At 42.6% G+C, this 21,143-nt stretch overlaps 1 protein-coding gene across 1 annotated transcript in view; it reads right to left on the bottom strand.

Annotated features, from left to right (window-relative positions):
• The window catches only part of ZNF316 (zinc finger protein 316), a 38,305-nt gene extending 17,553 nt beyond the window's left edge, over positions 1-20,752 (bottom strand). Inside the window, exons 1-5 of the mRNA XM_027862745.1 lie at positions 20,683-20,752; positions 15,094-15,880; positions 14,702-14,793; positions 11,964-12,090; positions 11,168-11,281 (exon numbers count right to left, since the gene is read on the bottom strand). Coding sequence (XP_027718546.1) covers positions 11,168-11,281; positions 11,964-12,090; positions 14,702-14,793; positions 15,094-15,853 — 1,093 coding nt within the window. The 5' untranslated portion in view covers positions 15,854-15,880; positions 20,683-20,752. The remainder of the gene's footprint in view (positions 1-11,167; positions 11,282-11,963; positions 12,091-14,701; positions 14,794-15,093; positions 15,881-20,682) is intronic.
• Between the last annotated feature and the right edge of the window lie 391 nt (positions 20,753-21,143).

Here is a 21,143-nt window from a genome sequence, read left to right as displayed (position 1 = left end):
ATATGACAGTCATTCAAACATTTTAAATAGTGGTTACGTCCTTCACTCCTCTCTCTCCCCTCATAAAAATAAAGACAGAGGGACTATCTCCCCTCCAGGGTATGAAGTCTTCTGAAGGGTGAACTCCTTGGTAGCAGCAGAGGTCTCCACAACTGAGCTCCTATTTCATTAGATAGAAGGCAGATGTACTAAGAATAGTGGTCAAATTAATCTAATTCATCCAGCACTGATGAAGCACCTACCTATTCTGTGCCTAGGGCCTGAGCCACAAGTAGGCACTAAAGCCACTTGTACTCCCTGCCTCTGGAATTTTGCTAGAACCATATTTAGAGAAGTATTCTATGTAGTATGAAGTGCTAAAAAAAATGCAGCAAAGGGAAAACACTCCTTAAAAACAGTCAATACTAGACACTGAACCTCCCTAGCCTTTTGCTTAGTCCTATACAGACCTTAACATTAATTTTACCTTGTATTCTAGTTATTTGTGAAACATGTCTTATCTCCTCATTAAACTTTAAGCTTTTTGATGGCAAGAACTCAAGTGTGAGTCACCTTTTTGTTTCTCCCTAACAGACTGCTTTCTGAGTAGCAGGTGCTCAATCAAACGTGCACAACTTGGCAGTAGGTAGGGGCCAAAATTAAAATAGGCTAAACTTCTTTGGGCCGCAGACAGGTTAGATTAGAGACAGAATGACAATGGTTGGTTGCCACGGGTCACGTGACAAACAGGAGCGAGAATACAATGGCAACCCTACATTTTTTGAGGGCTGCTCAAAATCCTTTGGTGGGCCACAAGTGGCCTGCAGGCCACATGTTGTGCAGGCCTGTACTAAATAAAAGTCTGGATCACAGGACCATAGCCCCAGGGCTGTAAGGCAAGTCAGAAGTCAACCTCATTTTCTAAGTGAGGAAACTAAGGCCAAGGGAGGTTAAGTGATTTGCCCAAGGCTACATAGTTAGTGTTTGTTCAAAGTAATGAGCTTCTTGAGAAAGAGTAGTCAGAAGCTTGACTGGAGGGCAAAGCAGTTTAATTCCTGGATCTCCCTTTTGCTGTCCACTGACTCAGAATCTGCCTTCCCACTTCCATTCTCAAAACTTAGGGCCCAGAGTCATATCTTAGTGACCAACAAATAGATCTCTACGTAAAGGGCAGCTAAGTGGCATAGTAGAGTACCAGGCCTAGAGTCAGGAAGACTCATCTTCCTGAGTTCAAATCTAGCCTTAGACACTTACTAGCTGTAAGACCCTGAGCAAGTCACTGAACCCTGATTGCCTCGGTTTCCCATCTGCAAAATCAGCTGGAGAAAGAAATAACAAACCACTCCAGTATCTCTACCAAGAAAATCCCAAATGAGGTCACAAAGAGTCAGACATGACTGAAAAAATGACTGAACAACAACTCAAGTTAAATGATACAATCAATAGTTTCCAGACCATATAGCTCCTTTGTTGTCTGGTTGTATTGGCCTTCGAATATGGAGGGCATTCTCCTGGTGAAAATAGGTATCTTTGGGTCCAAAGGTGACCTCTCTGTTCTCTGAGTAGGAAGACATCTACAGGAAGATTGTTCTGATGTGGAGAATCATAAATGAGGTATTACTAGGAGTTATTTTCAGAACTCTTCCAAACCACTTAAAACTACATTTCTAAGATATAGTCAAATTTTTAATAAAAGTCATACCCCAACTGATTTGGTCAAAGGATATGAACAGCCAGTTTTCAGAGGAAGAAACCCAAGCTAACGATAGCCCTATGAGAAAATGCTCTTAATCACCAGTAATGAGAGAAAGGCCAGTTAAAACAACCCTGAGTTACCATCTCATACCAATTGGATTGGCTGAAGTTGACCCCCCCCCCCGCCAAAAAAAGGAAAGTGACAAATGCTGGGGGAGCTATGAGAAAAGAGGTACTTTAATGCACTGTTGGTGGTGATGTGAACCAGGCCAACCATGCTGGAAAGCAATTTGGAACCACACCCAAAAAGCTATTAAACTGTGCCTAGCCTTTGGTCCAGTGATACTATTACTTCTAGATCTATATCCCAAAGAGATCAAAGAAAGAGAAAAAAAGTCCATGTATACAAAAATAATTATAGCACCTCTCTTCTGTGGTGGTGCAAATTATGGAATATGAATATAATTGTGCTAGAAGAAATGATGAAAGGGATAATTTAAGAAAAACATGGGAAGATTTATATGAACTGATGCAAAGTGAATTAAGCAGAACCAGGAAAATAATTTATACAATAACAATACTGTAAAAATTATCAATTCTGAAAGGTTTGGTAACTCTGATTAACACAATGACCAACCACAATTTCAGAGGACTCATGATGAATCATGCTCTCCATAGCTAGATAGAGAGCTGATGGACCCCAAGCACACTCTGAAGCATATTTTCTTTTCTTTTTGGACATGGCTAATACAGGAATTTGTTTTGCATGACTATACATATTTGTAATGGGTTTCATTTTTCTTGCTTTCTCAATAAGTGAAGGAGGGAGAGGCACAAAGAGAAGCCAAAACTGAAAATAAAATTCTATTTTAAAAAATAAACTGCTTGAGACTAGTAGGTGCTAATAAAGGTGGTTGTTGTGTTTGTCCTTCTTTCTCGAAGAGGACCATGACATCAGGGAGATGATGACATGACTTGGAACTGACTTCGATTTGAGTGATGGAGGGCTGTGCAAGGTCACCAGCCTCACTTTCTCCTCCAGAGCCATCTATGTCCAATGGCCAGATATAGATCAGGATGACCGGAGATGGCTCAGGATGCAAGGATTAGTCAATGGTTGGTAAGATAGGGGACCAAAGCACATAAAATGTGAATGCCTCATGTGGGGCCCAGACAGCTAAATTTCTTCAAGGTCATTAAACTTATGAAGCAAACACAGTTCTGTGCTGAAACAGAGATTAAAACTTCACTTGGTTAGATAAGGTCTAGATTATGGGAAGTTGGAAGAAGCTTCTATTTCCCTTGAGTCCAGCTTAGCCACAAGATTCCATCCCTGGGACAGAAAGGGCTAGGACTGACTAAGGTTCAGGAGAAACCAAATTAATTAAAAGCCTAAAAGTGGTAAATGGGCACAATGACCCCTCTTATGATTTGCTTCTAAGGAGTCAATTGTTTGTCTAAGGGAAGATATGCAAGGGGTAGCAATGATTCAAATTTTAACACCTCTAGAAAATTAATGAAATAAAGGGAAGGGACAGTCCCAGGCCAAGTGCCTGAAAACCAATCACTACATGAATTACAAATGAAAGAGCACATAAAAGGTCATGTCCCTTCTAGATCCAAACTACAAAAATAATTCCTTTCCCAGAATAGCAGTTATATTTACAAAAGCATACCACCTAAAGATTCTGTGGTGGAGCAGAAAGAATTCTGGACATGGAACTTGGAGACCTGAGCTCAAATCCTGATTGATACTAACTTAGGCAAGTCACTAAACCTCTCTGGGCCCGTTTCCTCATCTGAAAAATGGAGATAAAACATACCCCACTTTCTCACCCAAGTATTGTGAGGCAAGTGCTTTCATAAGCCTTTAAGTGCTATGTAGAATACTCACCTTCTCTGAGCCTAAGAGAGATCAATATCTGAACACCCTCCCTTACAGGGCTGTCAGGATAAAAGTCCTTTAGAAATCGTAAAACACAAAGGAATTGTAAGTTATTATACGTTGTGTGACTTGTGGGGGCAGGGAGTTGAGCAGTAAACAGAGCACCAGGCCTGGAGTTAGGTCTGAGGTCAAATCCAGCCTCAGACTAGTTGTGTGACCCTGTGCAAATCACTTCACCTCTATCTGCCTCAGTTTTTTTTTTTAAATATGGGGATAATAACAGCACCAACTTCCCAAGATTGTTGTGAGAATCAAAGGACATTATAATTATAAAGGACTCAGTACACTACCCATCACACAGTAGGCACTTAATAAATGCATATTCCCTTCCCTTTCCCAGCTAAACAAATTCCTGTCCCTATCTTTGACTTGCATGACATGAATGTGTCCCTTCAGTATCACTGTCTGTAAAATGGGGGTAATATTTACATTACCCTTCCCTCACAAAGCTGTATTAAGGAAATCATTTATGCAAATGTAAGTAATGACTATTAAAACATAAGATGGATCTGATGCCACCCACACCTAGGGAAGCACACAAAGTGGGAGTAAAGGTTTCTCTTTGACCACTGGCACAGCGTTCTATGGAAACTAGGGATGTGATTGAATAACCTCTCTCAAAAAAAGATGGAATTAAAAGGATCTGTTGGCAGAGCCAAGATGGCAGAATGAAAGTAGTGACATGCTTGAGCTCTCCCCTAAACCCCTCCAAACACCTGTAAAAAATGACTCTAAAAAAAAAGATGGAATGTAGAGAACTGAAGACCCTATTTCCCACGGTCACTTTGGTTTTATGTGCTGAAATTATCATCCTATCAGTTGATACTAAATTCCCCCTCACCTTTTGAAAAATAATGATTATCCAGGTTACTCAAAGGGTCCTGTGAACCCAGAGGGGTCACAAAGATCCTCTAATCAGAAGAATTCACTTATAAATTTCAACTTTGATTATTGTCAGAGGAGTATTTTTGAAGATTAGAGGACAGTCCAAGTGATAGGAAACATACACAAATAACTATAAGATAAAATGGAAATGATAATATGGTACAGTAGAAAAGCACTGGATTTAAAGTCAGAGGACCTGGGTTCAAATTCTGCCTCTGCACCATACTAGCTGTGTGACCTTGGGCAAATCATTCAAATTTTCTGTGCTTTAAATTTACTTATCAGTAGAATGGGAATAATAATAACCCCTCTACCTCAGAGGGTTGTTGTGAGGATCAAATATAGTAACACAGGTAAAGTGCTTTGCAAACCTTAAAGCACTACAGAAATGCTAGCTAAGCTAAATAATAGCCTGAACACATCAGTTTACTTATGTGCAAAAAAGAAGATAATATTTGTTCTACCTGTCATGAGGTTAAGTGTGTTGTAAATCTTAAAGCGCTATAGATAAGTGAACAATTTCTGATTCCAAATTTTGAATATAAAATTACTCAAGGGCTTGGGAAGCACTAAAGTTCAGCCAGAAACGTCTTGGTCCATGAAGACAAGGCTTTTGAGGACTGGATGGAATTCAGAATTCCAGAAGCCTAATTACCAGCTGCTATGTTAATAATAAGACCTTCTGCATACAACATACGCCTCTTGCGAAAAGCCAGTCGGCTCATGCAAGACAAGGTTTATAACAACCAACAAATGTAGGATGGCCAGGGGCCACTTTATAGTAGGAATGGGTTTGTGCCCACTTCTGGTACAAGAAATTGATTCAACTGATTCAAGGAAGGAAAAAAACCATCCTTTATGCCCTTTGATTTTGAAAGGCAAATCAAAAAAGAGCTTGTATCTCAATTCCTCCAACACAATATCAATATTCTCCATAGGAGTGCCTTATTCATTGAAGAGATAAGGGAGAAGGAATAGATATCCTGAAGACAGAGTACTATGGGACTTGTAGTCTAAGGTTGAATGGAATTTCCTATTAGCACCAAGAAGATTAACACAGCCATGATTTGTGCCCAAGTGAGCTTCCAAATCATTCCCTGCCCCCAGGTTACCTTTGAAGTGGTATCAAGAGCTACAACATGCCCTCTCTACACACTGGGTTCTATTCCCCATGAGTATCTGATACTACAGGGCCTGGTACATTTAACTCTGGAGTCTGGTCATCAAGGTTCTATCTAAATATACTGAACTGTGACTGGCAAATGGAATAACCCCATTATGCTCCAAATCTTTGCTTAAATTAAGCTTATCAATTTCTCTGACTTTCCCTCTCCTCCAAGAACCAATGTCTCACTGCTGTCATGCATTTTTTACATAATCTATGTATACTTTAATGACATATATTTAACTTTATTCTCTACTCTCATCCTCCTCTGCTGCCTCATCATGGCACAGAGATCATCCTGGGCTCTCAAAAGTGATACAATCAGAGTATAAGCTCTGGCAATTCTTATCAAGCTAAAAACAATGTTAAGTACTGAGTCAGCAGGCAGTTGAGACAAGCAGACAATGAATCTGAGGACTAGCCTAGCTAAGGCTGAAAGGTATCATCACTGGCCACAAGGTGATTAGTTTTTTTTTGGAGACAACTTATGAAACTATCTTCTCCAAGGTAAGGACAGCCATTGATCAGCATCTCCTGAGGGAACATCCACACCAATTTTGTCACAGATCTTGGTATGAAAGCATAAGTGATCACAATCACATGGTGGCTTTCTCACAATGATGTGGCTCCCACAATAACGTCCTACACATTCTGTTCACAAATCAGAACTTATCCAGTAGCCTCCTCTTCTTCATGGGCTCTAAAATTCTATGTCCTAGGAAGTCTCATTTATCCAACCAGTACAATTTTAACATGCCCATTTCCCTTCTGTATCTTAGCCAGGTGGCCTATCACTACTGCCATATTTTTACTACTTAATGGTAGAATTTTTGTCAAAGTATTATTCCCCATTACATTGTTTAAACTGTTTATTCTTAATTTTACACACATTGTCCTATAGCCCTTCTCTTCAGTTTACTTATCAGTAAAATGGGAATAATAATAGCACCTACCTCAGAGAGTTGTTGGGGGGATCAAATACAGTAACAAAATGCTATGCAAATCTTATAGCACTATATAAATGCTAGCTAAGCTAAATCACAGCCTATATAGGCTACACACCAATGATGATGACAATAATGATAACAGCCTTTACATAGTGTCTACTACTAGAGTTCCTACTAGGTGAGCTCTTTGAGGACAGAAACTGTCTTTTGCCCCCTTTTGTATTCTCAGTGCTTAGCCCAGTGCATGGCATAAAGTAAGTGCTTAACAGATATTTACTGTCTATTGACTACTACCAGGCACTAATTGTTTAACAAACATTCACCAATTTGATCCTCATAACCCCCAAGGGAAACAGATGCTATTATTATCCCCATTTTACAGTGGAGGAAATAGAGGTAGAGGTTAAGTGACTTGCCCAAAGTCACACAGCTAGTAGGTATCTCAGGTCACATTTGAACTTATGTCTTCTTGACTCAAGAACCAGCACTCTATCTACTGTACCATTTTGCTGCCAAGCTGCTGAGATGCTATTTCAAGATCTTTCCCTACTGCCAAGCATTCCAACTCTCCACTTCATTTTTTAGATTTCTCTTATTGATGTAATAGTTATCATATTCTGATTGGGTATTAAGTAATGGAGTTCCTTGTTTACTAAACCAGGAGTAAAAAGACCTGGGTCCCAGTCCCAGCTTTGGTCCTTATTATTTGAGTCATCCTGGGCAAATTACTACATCTCAGGGCTGATCTTCTGTCAAATGGAGATAACAGTACCTGACCAAGCTCCTCCCTGTTGTGTGGATCATAGGAGTTAATGAATCTGAAAGTACTTTGTAAACTGTAAAGTGCCACATACAATGTTATTTTTACTTTGGGCTAACTCCCAACCCAGTCAGTCACCACATATGGATGAATCAGCTACTCAGTCATCTTCACTCATATGGGAGTCAAAACAATGCAATTCAAATCCTGACTCTGCTACTGACTCACTGTGTGACCTTAGGCACTTCATTTAACCTCAATGTTTCAGGGTTTTTTTTTTCCTCTCTTGGTTTCGGTCCCATTCATTCTGGGACATAACCACAAGCTTAAGCTCTAGAAGAAAGCAGGCAGTAAGCCAGTGAAGTATGAATATGAAAATGTGACTGTCTAGTGCTGCACTCATCAGGTGTACCAGTGTTCAATCATAGTGAAATACTGGACAGGTTGGGAAATAGAAAATAAGTCCATCCCTTTTTGTGTTTTGTAAAAAGGCTTCCAGGGATCTCCCTCCTATCCAGGGAGAGTATCAAAAAATGAAAAAAGTTATCAGAAGACAATATGATCAGAAAAATGGGCATTCCCTGTCAAACAGTTAGAAAATTGCCCCACTGTTACACAGAAAGGACCATCCCATGAATAAGACTGTTTGGGAAAATGTACCCCGGTCTCATTTATATCTAGGAGATATATACAGCCAAGAGGCCAGGAAAGAAAATAGCAATAACACCTCAAATAGGCTACTTTCATTTTAACTAGTCAACAAACCCAGGATCACTTCAGTGCTAGGAAACAGCCTTCAAGTGAAGGCTGAATGACCACTTTTTGGGAATGCCATGAAGACAATTACTGCTTGCAATGGGAGGACTGGACTAGATGCCTTGAGGCTCCTTTCAACTCTCCAGATGGCAAAGAGATTAAAATTCTTCTCTAGAGCACAGAAAAGTCATGGGAAGGAGTAAGAGGCATGTGGTTCCAGAGATACACAAAGCCCCCAAGCTACAACATTCCTTCTTCCTTTTCCCACCCATTCCTTGTACCTTCCTCTCCAGCCTCAAACTCTAGGCTCCATATGCCAGGTAAAAAGCCAAGAATGTTGAAGACCCAAATTGCCTTCCCAACATGTTAGCACCTCTCTCCTCTTCTAGTAAAATATTTTCTGGTCCCTCCTTACTCTTCCTTATCAGCCCCATGGATCTGCATTAAAATGCCTGCTTTCTGAGGTGGGTTCTTTCTTTGACAGAACCAAGAGAGAATCCCTGGTTCTTTTTAACACAAAATTACTTAAATCGAGGATCCCAATGGTAGAGCCTCTGATCCTGTTTTACTTTATTTTTTTACCAGTCTGTCCTTCTTAGTTTTCCCAGACCCTAAAAATAAACCACGATCAAGTAAGCAGCAGGAAGCTTTGGAATAGCTAAAATTAAGCAAAATAAAGCACTCTGTGAAGGATGGAATTAAGGAGTTTTTCAAAATAGCAAATATGTCCATTTTTTTATGCCTGGAGATAGCAGAGAGATAAGCTGACCTTGAATGTTCCAGGAGTCTTTGAATTTACCATCTTCTTGTATTCTAGAGCTAGTGCTTTCATTGCATTTTCCAACTTGGATTTTAGGGATTTTTGTTTTAAAACGTTTTATCATGTGAAGAGGATATAGAGTGTATGTCACTAACATTCTGAATTTCATCTCTATAATATGAAGGAAGTTATCACTTCTACCCTCTCTGCTTCGTAGTACAGAGCTTTCAGCCCCTTGGTGAGGCACAGCCACATGGCCCCAGGACAGCAGTGGCACTTTTCACTATCACTGGTCCTCTGTACCTCACATTTCCTACCATACAATATGAAGGAAATCAATCCTGTCCTTTCTCAAAGCCAGGACTGAAAACTAACTGATACAAAGGGATGTGAGATTCTAGGCTGGCCAGGGACACATGGTCCAGAAGAGGATTCTTTTGATGCAATAACAAATCCTGTAAGAGAACTGCTGCCATCATTCTGAATTCCATGGCACCCTTCTAATTTTGTGCTGTGGCATAAAGATTTGTGTTCTCCCCAAACTTTCCCCTGTGCCCTGGGATTAAGATGACAAGTCAGAGGATGGTGAATGATGGAGGTAGTGGGGAGGATTGACACAGTCCAGCTAAGGTAAGAACTGGACAGGTTTAGCCAGATTCAATTGTCCTTGGTCACAGGGTGGCACATGACCTTATCCCAATTGGTTTATGAGAAAACAGGTCACCAATTTCCATAACGGCTATGTCTACAGTTATGGGTACGTCAAGAGAAAGAACTCTGTTCCCAACAACCGAAGCCACGACTCAGGAAAAGCCTGGCTCACCGCGATATACCCAGGCAGCCCTCGGGACACATTCTTAAGTGTTATGACATGGTTGCTGAGACAACATTGCTTGAAATTGTGTTCCTGGAAGTGATTGTCGCATATTTCATATGTGCTTAATCCTTCTGAGTCCCCAATTTGGGCAGCTGAACAGAAACGATGAACAGATAAGAACAACATTTTGAAGTGCAATAGGAAGAATGCTGGGCTGGGTAATAAGAAAAGCTAGACTCCAATCCAGACACTGTTCTTACCTATCTATCACAACTACTCTAGACTTGAGGTTTGTTTTTTTCATCAATAAAACATAGAAAATATCTATCTTTCCTACATAATTGGTTGTTGCAAAATTAAAACAAGATAATTTATATGAAAATGCTTTGAAAAATCTAAGAGCACTTTACAAATATTTTTTGGGAGTGGGGAGGTGGCAAGGAACAGCAACAAAGCTAAAATAATCTGTATAACTTGCTAGGTCCAGCCACAGCCCTGATCTTAATCACTGTACCTTAACTCCTGGCCTCATATACCCTCCCCACCTCTAATTCTCCTTCCTATTCTTTCAAACCCAAGTAGTTTTGCAAACTAAAGGGAACAGAGCCCCAGAAGAAAATAAGTATTTACCAACAGTATTTCTTTAATCCTGGTTTAAATGTCACACCTTAACACTTATTATATAACTGCAACATGAATCACAAAAGAAGGCAGTTTTGAAAATGAATCGAAGACCATGATGTCCAGGGGGCCCAGATACAAGGCAAAGAACGGGATCATAGAACCAATAGAACCACACTAGGCCTTTCAGCTTTGTGGCATGCTGGCTCTCCACCAAAAGAAGAAAAAATGAGACCAGAGGAAAAGTCTAGCATAGGCCTACACCACCCTTGAGAAGAGAGTGTTCTTAAAAACTATGAATGGCTTAGAAAACCACCCTTAACATACACATTCAAACAGAGGAAAAAAGTTGCTTCCTAAGATGCAGAAAGGGAATATCTGAACTCATCCACTATGACTTCAGTGAGCTGCTTGACATGACCCATGGACTCCTAGCCTGGTAATGTCTTTGGCCAGAAAATATTTCCACCAAGCTCTGAGATTCAACCCCTGCCCAAACACACCCATCTCAACCCCCAAAGTGTACAAAGTGCCACCATAGTCACTAAAATTAGTTCTTCAAAGTCATACTCTGATGTTGAGAGCTACAGTAGCCACAGGGACAGAAAAGTTCCCAATTTAAAAAGGAGTCCATATTAAGCAGCTTTTACTATTCATTGCACAACTGCATCTTGGAACTGTTAGCAAACAACATCAACATAAAACTGGGAAATTAAAGTGAGCTTTAAGGGTAATTATTTATAAGACCAGGATGAGGGCAAGACAGTAGAAAGGAGAACACTTGTGAAATTCTCATGCCTTTGCTTTCCTCTTATCCTGTATTCTCATGCTTCTCACCTGTGTAGACACCAGTTACAATATCTCCTTCCTCAAGAACAGGGCTGTCTGGGACCCACAATTCTTCCCCACGCTCCATTCGAGAGATTACATCAGGTTTAGGAATTGGATAACCTATCCAAAAGGGATGAAAAGAAAAAGAGAAGAAAGGGGGTGAGCATAGAGTTGTTCATTATCAATGAGTATGATGCTATCTCAATAGCCTCTGCCCCACACTCCAAGGAGGGGACTGCTGTCATCTGCTAGCAAATGTTATTCCCTTAGTTCAGTCCCTCTTAAATGTTTACAGTTTCTTTCACACTCAATTTTCCTTTGAGATCTTCCCTTAATATTTTCCCCCAATTCTCTTAACCATACCTTCCTCACACCCACTGTTTTAGTATGAGTTTTACAGGAGTGCTCTCATCTCGCTACCTCCAATTGACTACTCACACCACTGGATATGTCAGTAAAATCTACAGCAAAGAGATTCCCGAGCAGACTGATAGTTGTATACCACCTAATATACACACTGTGGTTCCTGGATCAAAAGAGGCCTTGAGGTCTCAATGTACCTGCTAGTCTGTGGGTACCCTAAGCTTTTAACTCAAGCCCACTCCAGAGCGCTATATAAGGGGTGCTGCTCTGTTCTGGGAGATGTGAATTGGATCTAACACCTTTCCCATCCCGTCAGAGACCAGAAGTCCTCAAGATTAACAGTCTGTTTCAGAAAGAATGTCACCTTGGAAATCCCAGGGAACTGGGTGAATTCATCCCTCTGCTCTGCTTCTTCGATGCCAGGAAGACTAGCACTTACCCAGGGACACCAGAATCCCATAGTTCTCCTGCATGACTTCCTTGTAAAGATCCTTCTGAGCTTCATTTAGCCTTCCCCACTCCTCCAAAGAGAAATATACAGCTACATCTTCAAATGTCACCAGTCCCTAAGAAAAAAAAAAGAGCAGTAAATATATCCCCATTGCACTCCAATGGGAGCACATGAGGAGAAAGAGTGAAGAAATAAGCCAGCAGTGGCAACTGAGAACTTTACTTAGAGAAAGAGAGAAACATAATCCCTTCTTTAAGTCTGGGTCACACAAAAGTTAATTTTCAGACAGTATGACTTAATAGATATTAATTAAATTGTAGCATAATATACATAAAAAATTTTAGGGGAAATGGTAGGACAAGAGAGGAGGGTAAGATGTACCAAAAGTCCAGGTATAAGTTCTAAATTTTAGTTTGCTGAGTCAGGGAAAAAGCTCTTACTTTGAAAGGTGACATGTGCCTAAAAAAGAAAAAATAAAAGAAAAGAAAGGTGACATGAAGGCTATCTCAAGCAAGAGAAGCAGCCCAAATCTAGGGGGAAAATGTAGCCTCCAAATATAGTAGGGTAACTTCAGAAGCTTCCACTAAAACCTTCCTGTAGGGCTTCATCACGGTGGAGAGGCAACTCTGGGTTCTGAAAGGCTGAGCCAACAGACTACAAGTTCTAGCAAACCCTACCAATTGAGAAAGCCTCCAGATACAGGTATGATGATGGACTGGTACTAGAGGACCAGACTAGCCAATTTGGGAAAGGCTCATCACCAGAAGTTTGGCTGCTAGGCAATGATATTTTTTTTTGGCCAGAGCTACTCACAAAGACTTGTCTATTAAGGAATAGAGGAGTTAGAACCTGTATCAGTAGGAGGAACACCCACACCTTAGCAAGCAGAGGGCCTTGAAGCATTGAAATGATTAGAGGTGAGTTAGTACTGAGGAAACCCAAAATTCCTGGGGTGGGCTTCATCTCTGACTTTTGAAAAAACTGGGCATAAATCACCAGAAGGGAACTTACTGGCTAAATAACTACCGACTAGCAATGCTCTCCAGAAAATAACTTTCTCTTAGCTCTGCTTCCAAGCAGAATAGTACCTAACCCAGATTAGACAAAAGGGATTGCCAAGAAAGTGTATTAAGTAATAATAACTGGTTATTTAAACAGGATGTCCCCAAAGTCCATGTGCAGTTTAAAATGTTAATAAATTAAATTCTATGGGAGATAAAAAAATAATCTTTTAAATACAATGCCAAAGTAATTAATTCAAGATTTAGTACACTTAATCTTAAAATAGTTAAGTTTCAACATGTCCACCATCATTACATATACAAAGCACATTAAAATTTCCTATGTAGCCCAGACTCTGCAGCTATTCTACCAACCCCACTCACACCAGCAGATTAGGTCCCAGAACAGTGGTCTCCCCATTACATCTAGTTTCATGAACAAATTCTGAAATTGTTGTTATAGTGCTGATCATATTAATTAATCTATCATGAAGTTCATTCTAAAACCAAGGTTTTTTCATACTTTAGTTTTAACACATCCTCATAATTGTAAATTTTTTGATATTGTTACAGACTTAAATTCAGCTAACTAAAGAATATAATCTTTTTCCCCCCTTCTATTGAAGCCATCTAGCCTAGTAGGGTAAATTATCTGGGAAAATGCAAAATAATAAAATTCACTTTTTTCATAAAAAATGAATAAATTACTTTTTATTGCATTTTACAGATTGTTTTTTATCTCCTATAGAGGTTAAGGTGTTAATGTTTTAAACTGCCTACAGACTTTAGGAATACTCTGGGGATTACAAAATACCTTATGCCATTAAACATTTTTCTCAATGACTTGAAGACACAGATGGCATTTATATCAAATTGACAGTTGACACAAAGCTAGAAGGGACAGCCAGCATACCGGATGCAAAAGTCAGGATAGGGGAAGTTCATGAAAGGATCTTAGAACACTAGGCAGAAATCTAAGATGCAATTTAATAAGGATAAATGTCAAGTCTTACACTTGAGTTCAAAAATTCAACTTCACAGACCAGAAATTTGTCTAAATACTGTGTGATATGGCAGCCTAGAAAGATAACACAATCTACATAAAGAGGCATCAGGTCCAGAATTAAGGAAGTGATAATCCAACTGTCCCGCCCAAACAACATCTGAAGTATGGTGTTCAGTTCTGGATGCTACATTTTAGAAGGACACTGAAAAGCTGAAGAGTCTCCAAAGGAGGGCAACCAAGACAATAAAAGGCCTCAAGTTCTTGAGGATCAGGTAAATGAGCTGAGGGGTGTTAAGCACGGAGAAAGGAAAACTTAAGGGGGACAGACATCAAGGGCCGTCACCCAGAAAAACATTCAACTCAGAAGGAAGAACTAGGAGCAATGGGTAGTAGTCGCAAAAATGCAAATTTAAGCTTGGTATTAAGGAAAGACTTCCTGGGGATCCTAGCTTTCCCAAAGAGGAATGGGCTCCCTTGGGAAACAGTAGGTTCTCTAATGCTGGAAGTCTTATATGAAATGGACTAGAAGGTCCCCCAGGTCCCTTCCAACTCAGGTCCTGTGATGCCATCTGATCCTCACAAAAATACTGTGAGATAGGTTTTAAATACCAGGTCCATTTGACAGATAAGGAAAACGAGAACAGAGAGATTTAAATGACTACTAAAAGAAAAATCTCAAAACTAGATCCTAGCCCTATAGAAAGACAACAAAAGCTCACCTGGGACTCAGTAGTTAGGAAGTCAGTCGATGTCTCATCATCATCAAGGACCTCTTTCTTAAAAATAGCTGGAACCCAGGAAACTGACACAGCTGAGAAAGAAAGTAGGTTGCGTTCCTAAAAGCTCCTCCAGGTTCATGCATTAAAAGAGGTACCCCCCCTTCATCTTCCACCACCAGCCCCACAGTTCCAAGAAGCTAAAACCAGCAAAGAGCATTACAGTCCCAGATTCAGACTGGGAACTACTATCTATTCAGTTCTTACGGAATTTAGAGTTTATCATTTCTCTGACTGATGTCTCTCAGGAGACATTGCCATCCCCGCCATACCCTTGATCTCTCCAGTTATCTAGCTCCCCCCTCATCATAACCAAATGGAAGGCCCCTCCTTACCCTTCTCCTGAAGAACTGGGGACTCCATTTTAGAGTCATGGCTCAATGGTCCCTGTGGTTCTGGCTCTGGGCTGCCCTCAATCACTTCTGGGCTACCCTCGATGGGCTCTGGACTGCCCTCAATCACTTCTGGGCTGCCCATGATCGGCTCCGGGCTACCCTCAATGGACTCTGGGCTGCCCTCAATCACCTCTGGGCTGCCCATTATAGGCTCTGGGCTGCCCTCAATCACCTCTGGGCTGCCCATGATGGGCTCTGAAATGCTATCGACAGGCTCTGGGCTGCCCATGATGGGCTCTGGGAGGCTGTCGATAGGCTCCGGGCTGCCCATGATGGGCTCTGAAATGCCATCAATGGGCTCTGGGATGTCATCGATAGGCCCTGGGCTACCCATCATGGGCTCTGGGCTGCCCAGGATGGGCTCTGAGATGCCATCAATGAGCTCTGGGAGGTCATCAATGGCCTCTGGGCTTCCATCAATCAGCTCTGAGTTGCGTTCATCCTCCTCTGGGCTGCCTTCATCCTCCTCTGGGCTGCCCTCGTCCTCTTCTGGGCTGCCCTCAATTGGCTCTGGGCTCCCCTCACCCTCATCTGGGCTCTCTTCCATCGGCTCTGGACTCCCCTCAATCTCCTCTGGGCTGTCCTCAACCAGATCTGGGCTCCCCTCCCTTTCCTCATGATCAACTTCACACTCTGGTCTGACTTCCATTCTCTCCAGCTGGGAGGTTGGGGAGTCTGGAGTTGTATGTAGGGCTGCCATCTTCTGTTTCTCCTCCAATGCCTCTGCCTAGAAGAAATAGGTTATCCAATCAGGACATTCTGTATGTAACATAGACTTCTTTGGATGCCTGATGAACCCAGTTTTATGCCTGAATCTAGGTCCCTCCTCTGGGCCACCACCCTTGGGACAATTAGGAACCCCCAACATAACCCCTTCACCCAAAGAAACAAAGCACTTAAATTCCAGTCAGCCTAGCTCTCTGAAAGAAAATGCCATTAAGACAAAAAATCTGAAAAGGATAAAAGAATCTAGCGCCCCTCCATTCCTATGTACAAAGACTTATCAATTACACCCTCAAGGACTAAATTCCTCTCTCCTGATCCTCCTTTTTGGCTGATAGTTCAGCACCTAGCACAGTACCTGGGCACAAAGTAAGCATGCAATAAATGTTTGTTGAGTTTAATTTGTTGAAATGTTCTGTTCTGGTTCAGATTTTTAATCTCATTTCCCTATAGCACCCAGAGGTGTTAAAAAAAAAAAACTTCTGATCTTCTCTTCTTCCTCTAGGCTTTAGGTACAACCTGGCCCCTTGGGTCTGTTGGCCCTATGCAGTACCCACAGTGTGATAACACGTGTGTGGCATATTGCCTTGGTCATCTTCCAGAAGGCAGAGTCTTATCAAGTACATTTTCTGTACAGAGCCTAGGACATTTTGAACTCTCAGTAAAGATTATACAATGTCTACCCACTCCATGCCTAAAGGAGGGCTTTTCTCACCTGGGCCTCAGGCTGGGAGATCCAGCTGAAACTAGACACCAAGCCAAGTCAAACAGAGCTGTCTCCCTGCCTTGGCCTCCACTCTACACTAAGTAGCTACTTCAGAATTCCACCGAATAAGCCGGGGTGGCTGGGAAGAAACAACATCAAAGGAGAATATGGGAGTTTTGAAATGGAAAGGCTCCAAATCTTAATATTCGGATTGGCGAGACAGATGTAAGAAAATATTCCAGCCTAGATTTCACATCCATTACAGAGCCAACCTCAAAGCTATCATCCTAGCTTGGCGGAAGGAATCCTAAAAACTAGAGTTCACCTTAATACAGACCTACCACTTCCAGGGAGGAGGTACGAGGTTACAAAGTTAACTAGAGCACCAAGACATTTATCTCAATGTCAGAAACTAAAGGAGATCAGACAAGGTAGCCTAGAAGAAAGAAAATGTCCAAGAGGCTAGGAAGGGAAACAAGGAAACAAATTAAGTAGGGCAGAGCAATGGGACCCAGGAAATCCTATGAAGATCTAAAGCCCTAGAAACCAAGGAATATAAGCCAAGAAGGGATATAAAGAGAACAAAGACTTGATCAGGAAAGAAATTTCATATTTATATTCATAAAATTCTATTCTTCTCCCCTCTGTAACAAGTACAGACCCTACCTTTTCCCCTTTTTAATGATCTCCCACCTCAGCTCTTGCCCATCCTTTTTCTTCTCTACTCTTTAACTTTTTCCTTTTTCAATCCAAGGAACATTCTACTCTTATCTGTGACCTGGAGCACACCCTTCCTCTCTCCAAATCACTTTGCTGGCTTCCTTGCTCCTTGACTATTAAATGCAATTTGCACATTTCAAGTTTCTCCCTGGTTCTCATCACCTTAGATCAACTTTTCTCATTTCTCACTGTGATACAAATAGGGAGTCAAAGTCAATTAGTATTAATGCTCCAGGTTCTGTTGGAGTGTGTATAAAAGAGTTTGGGGAGCTCAGGGTCAGAATGGGGTATCATAAAAAGTCTGAGAATCACTTCTTTGGAGAATGTCTAATAATCCAGACAGTTTTCCAAGGTTGAATGGAAGTATAGTGTTACATGGGTGAAGGGAATCTACTGATTTAAAACAAACATTCTGATTCTATTCAGGTTTTATATAATTGTTACTGCCAGCTGCCCTTTCCCCTCTGCCATGACAGAATAGCCCTCAGGACCAAAAGAAAAAAAAAAAACTCCATCCCCTAATTAACTTCTTCTCTGGAGTTAAATAATAGGATATCTGGAGGTCACTAGTGACTTCTCCACCCAGTGGAAGCCCAGATCAAGTTCTATTTCTTCCTATAAGTCCTAGAACTACAGGATTTAGAAACGGAATGAACCTTAGAAATTATTCCATCTAATTCCATTATTTTACAGATAAGGAAAGTGAGGACTGAAAGGGCTAAATAACTTGCCTAGGGCCAAACGGGTAATTTTCCCTAACAACCTGGGGCTGCAGTAACCATTCCTCTTCCTGACTTCCCAAAGACTTATTGACTGAAAAAAAAAAATACCTCTGACATTTAATTATATTCTACCTTGTTTCATCTGTTTAAGTTTACCCATCTAGACAGTAAAGTCCTTGAGGGCAGGTACCATATACTTCTCTTGTATCCCATATAGTGATGGGTACGTTATGTGCTCAATAAATAAACTGCATTGAACATCAAACACTCTAAAAATAAAACAGTTCAGGAGTTCTCGCTTCTTTTCTTATCTGCAGGCCTTTCCTGTTCATCTCCTTAAAAGGGTACAAATTTCCCAGTCTCAAAGATCCATCTTTCCATCCAAACCTCACCTTACCACAATATAACCCAGAAAATGGGTAAACCCAGAGGTCTCCAGTTTTTACTAGTCCTCATGCCTTTGACTCTTTCTGCCCTCAGTTTCCATCTGAACCCAAGTTGCTATCATTTTCCCCCTACTTCCTTTTTAAATCTACCCTAAAGACAATGTTGGTACCTTGATTTGCCCCTTTGTCTCTAGCCACAAGCAAATATTTATCCTTCTCTATAAACCTGTATTCTTTAAGCACCCACAGTAGGCTGGCATCCAGACATCACATGCAACAAATACAGCTCCTCATCCTTCAATACTTTTTTCTCTACTGGAATATAAAAACCTAAGAATTGCCCTAGTGGATCCTACCAATAGCACTTATGATTATGCCCTCAATAACTACCCTAAAACATTGGCATGTACCCTAATAACTTATTACAGAGCTGGTGCAGCAGCTCTCACCTCCCCAAACATCAGTATGTTTGTTTTTTCAAATTTTAAGTAAAGAGAGATCTAATCTAACCTCTTCATTTTACAGAAAAGGAAACTAAGGCCCAGAGAGGTTAAATGACTGTCTGTGGTTAATAAGTTGCAATGCTATGATTCAAACTCAGGCACTTCAACCCTAATTCCATGGCATTTTTCACCATGCCAAAGTCTCTTCCCAAGTCACTCCTAAAGCAATCCCATTCCCCATAAGTCCACAAGCCTTCCTCCACAGTCTACCTCCTCCAACAAAACATTTGTGGACTGAGAAAATCCTGAGTATGGATTTTGACGAAAATTTAACTACTGAACCTCAAAAGCACAAAGTCCAGATGATCTACCTCCCCAATTTTGTTCATTTAATAGGCTCTGTAGGGAATATGGCTATCAAATTGTGGTCATATTTACCTCAGTCACTGACTGAAAAAGACCTTAAACCTAGTTTTACTTAGTCCATTCTCTTCTCATCCCATTAATCCTACTCTCTTCTCTCTACCCCACTGGGTTTGATACCCTGTTTAACAGAAAACGGATAGAGAATGGCCCTATGATTTCATTTGTATATGGAACTCCTAGGTGAGAAGACTCCCTCTACCAATTTAGGGTGGCATCTACTCTTGCAACTTAACAGTGGTAGAGGGCTGTCTGGAACACTGAGAGATGCCCAAGGTCACACGGCCAGTATGTGTCAGGGTCCAGACTTACATCTCAGGTCTTCTTGATTTCGAAGCCAGCTCTCTATCCATTTGAACTGTCTGGTACACAAACCAAAATTAAGCAGTTTTCTGGCCCTTAAGCACTTCCTATCTCCTAGCTTTAGGGTAGGGGGTATGTTCTATTCTCTTCTACTGGGGTTTTACGTTCACTACCACCAGTTTGGTTTAACAGTTAGCATAATCGGGCTAATCCTCTTAGAACTATCAATCCTTTGTATTTATATTGGGCTTTTAAGTGTTCAAAGTGTTTTCCAAATACATTTTCTCATTTGATCCTCATAACAACCCTGTGAGGTAGGCAGGACTAGAAACATTATCTCAGATGAGCAGTAACCTTTCACTGATCGAGGAAATTTGAAAGGTCCAGAGAAAGGTTAAAAAGACGCTGGGACTTGGTGGCTCTTAAGAACCCGTGTCTCCCGATTCCCAAGCTAGTAGTGTTCCTCCCACTCCACCAAAGGGAGCCCTGGCAGGCAGCTGGCCTACAGATTCACAAAGGGCCTACAGAGCCTAAGGAAAAAGCTCTCCCGAAATGAGAGGGCCCACTGTGTCCTTGCCCACTCTGGCCACAGCCACGGAGCGCTCAGACCCCTGCCCAAGACCTCAAGGCGTCGGAAGCCCTGGGGAAGAAGGAGCCGATTCCACACGAACCCCACGAGCGCTCCTGGGGCCGCTAACACCTGCACTTTCCTCGCCAGGGCCCCGGTCGGCCTGGCCCCCGCCCCCCCAACTTGCCTCTTGACCCCAGGGGAGGATTGGATGTGGCCCGCTCCCCTTCCCCCGTCCTCGACCTCCCCTCCATCCCGAGCCCCCCCCCAACATACACACTCGCTCTCCCCCCTCGCCTGGCCTCTAGGCCTCTCCCCCAAACCCTCCCCGGCTGGTCCCCAACTAGGAAAGGAAAGGGAAGAAAAGGGAAAGACGCGAAGGCGCCTCCCCGGGGGCCTCCCCGCTCCCGCTCCCCCTCCCCAGGCCGCAGTCCACTCCGCCGGGCGACAACCGAGGTGCGCGGGAGGGGGAGGATTCCCCTCCGAGAGCCCCGCCCCGCCGCGGCCCGACCCAGGCGGCCCCCGCCGGACTCACCCCGGGGCTCGGGGCTGGGCGACCCCGACCCCCTGGGTCCCGGGCCTGGCTGTGCGCCCTCCCTCAGGCCGGACGGACGGACTCTGGGGTTGACGGCGGCCACCCAGTCCGGCTGGGAGACGAGGATTCCTGGGTCCGGGCCCGGAGAGCTGGGCTGGGGCTCCAAGAGGGCTGGTACTGGAAAGCCCCGAACTCCGGGGGCCTGGGGCCGGGCGGGCCGGGGAGGCCTGAGCTGGGGACGGGATGAGGGGAGTGGGAGTGAGGGGAGGCACGGCCCGGGGCCCGGAGCCCAGACTCTACGCTCCTGGGGGGGCCCGGGCTCAGACACAAAGTGACGGCCGCGGGAGCTGCGCGGCGCGTGGGCACCGGAAGTGCCCGCCTTGGATCCCGGCTCCTCCCCTCTCCTCACCCTGGGAAGGGCGGGGGAGCGGGGAGCGGGGAGCGGGGCGGGGGACCGAGCA

This window comes from Vombatus ursinus, unplaced genomic scaffold (genome assembly GCF_900497805.2).
Source record: "Vombatus ursinus unplaced genomic scaffold, bare-nosed wombat genome assembly UNPS02014770.1, whole genome shotgun sequence".
NCBI lineage: Eukaryota > Metazoa > Chordata > Mammalia > Diprotodontia > Vombatidae > Vombatus > Vombatus ursinus.
Note: the sequence above shows the minus strand (reverse complement) of the source record. Positions and strands in the feature narration are given on the sequence as shown.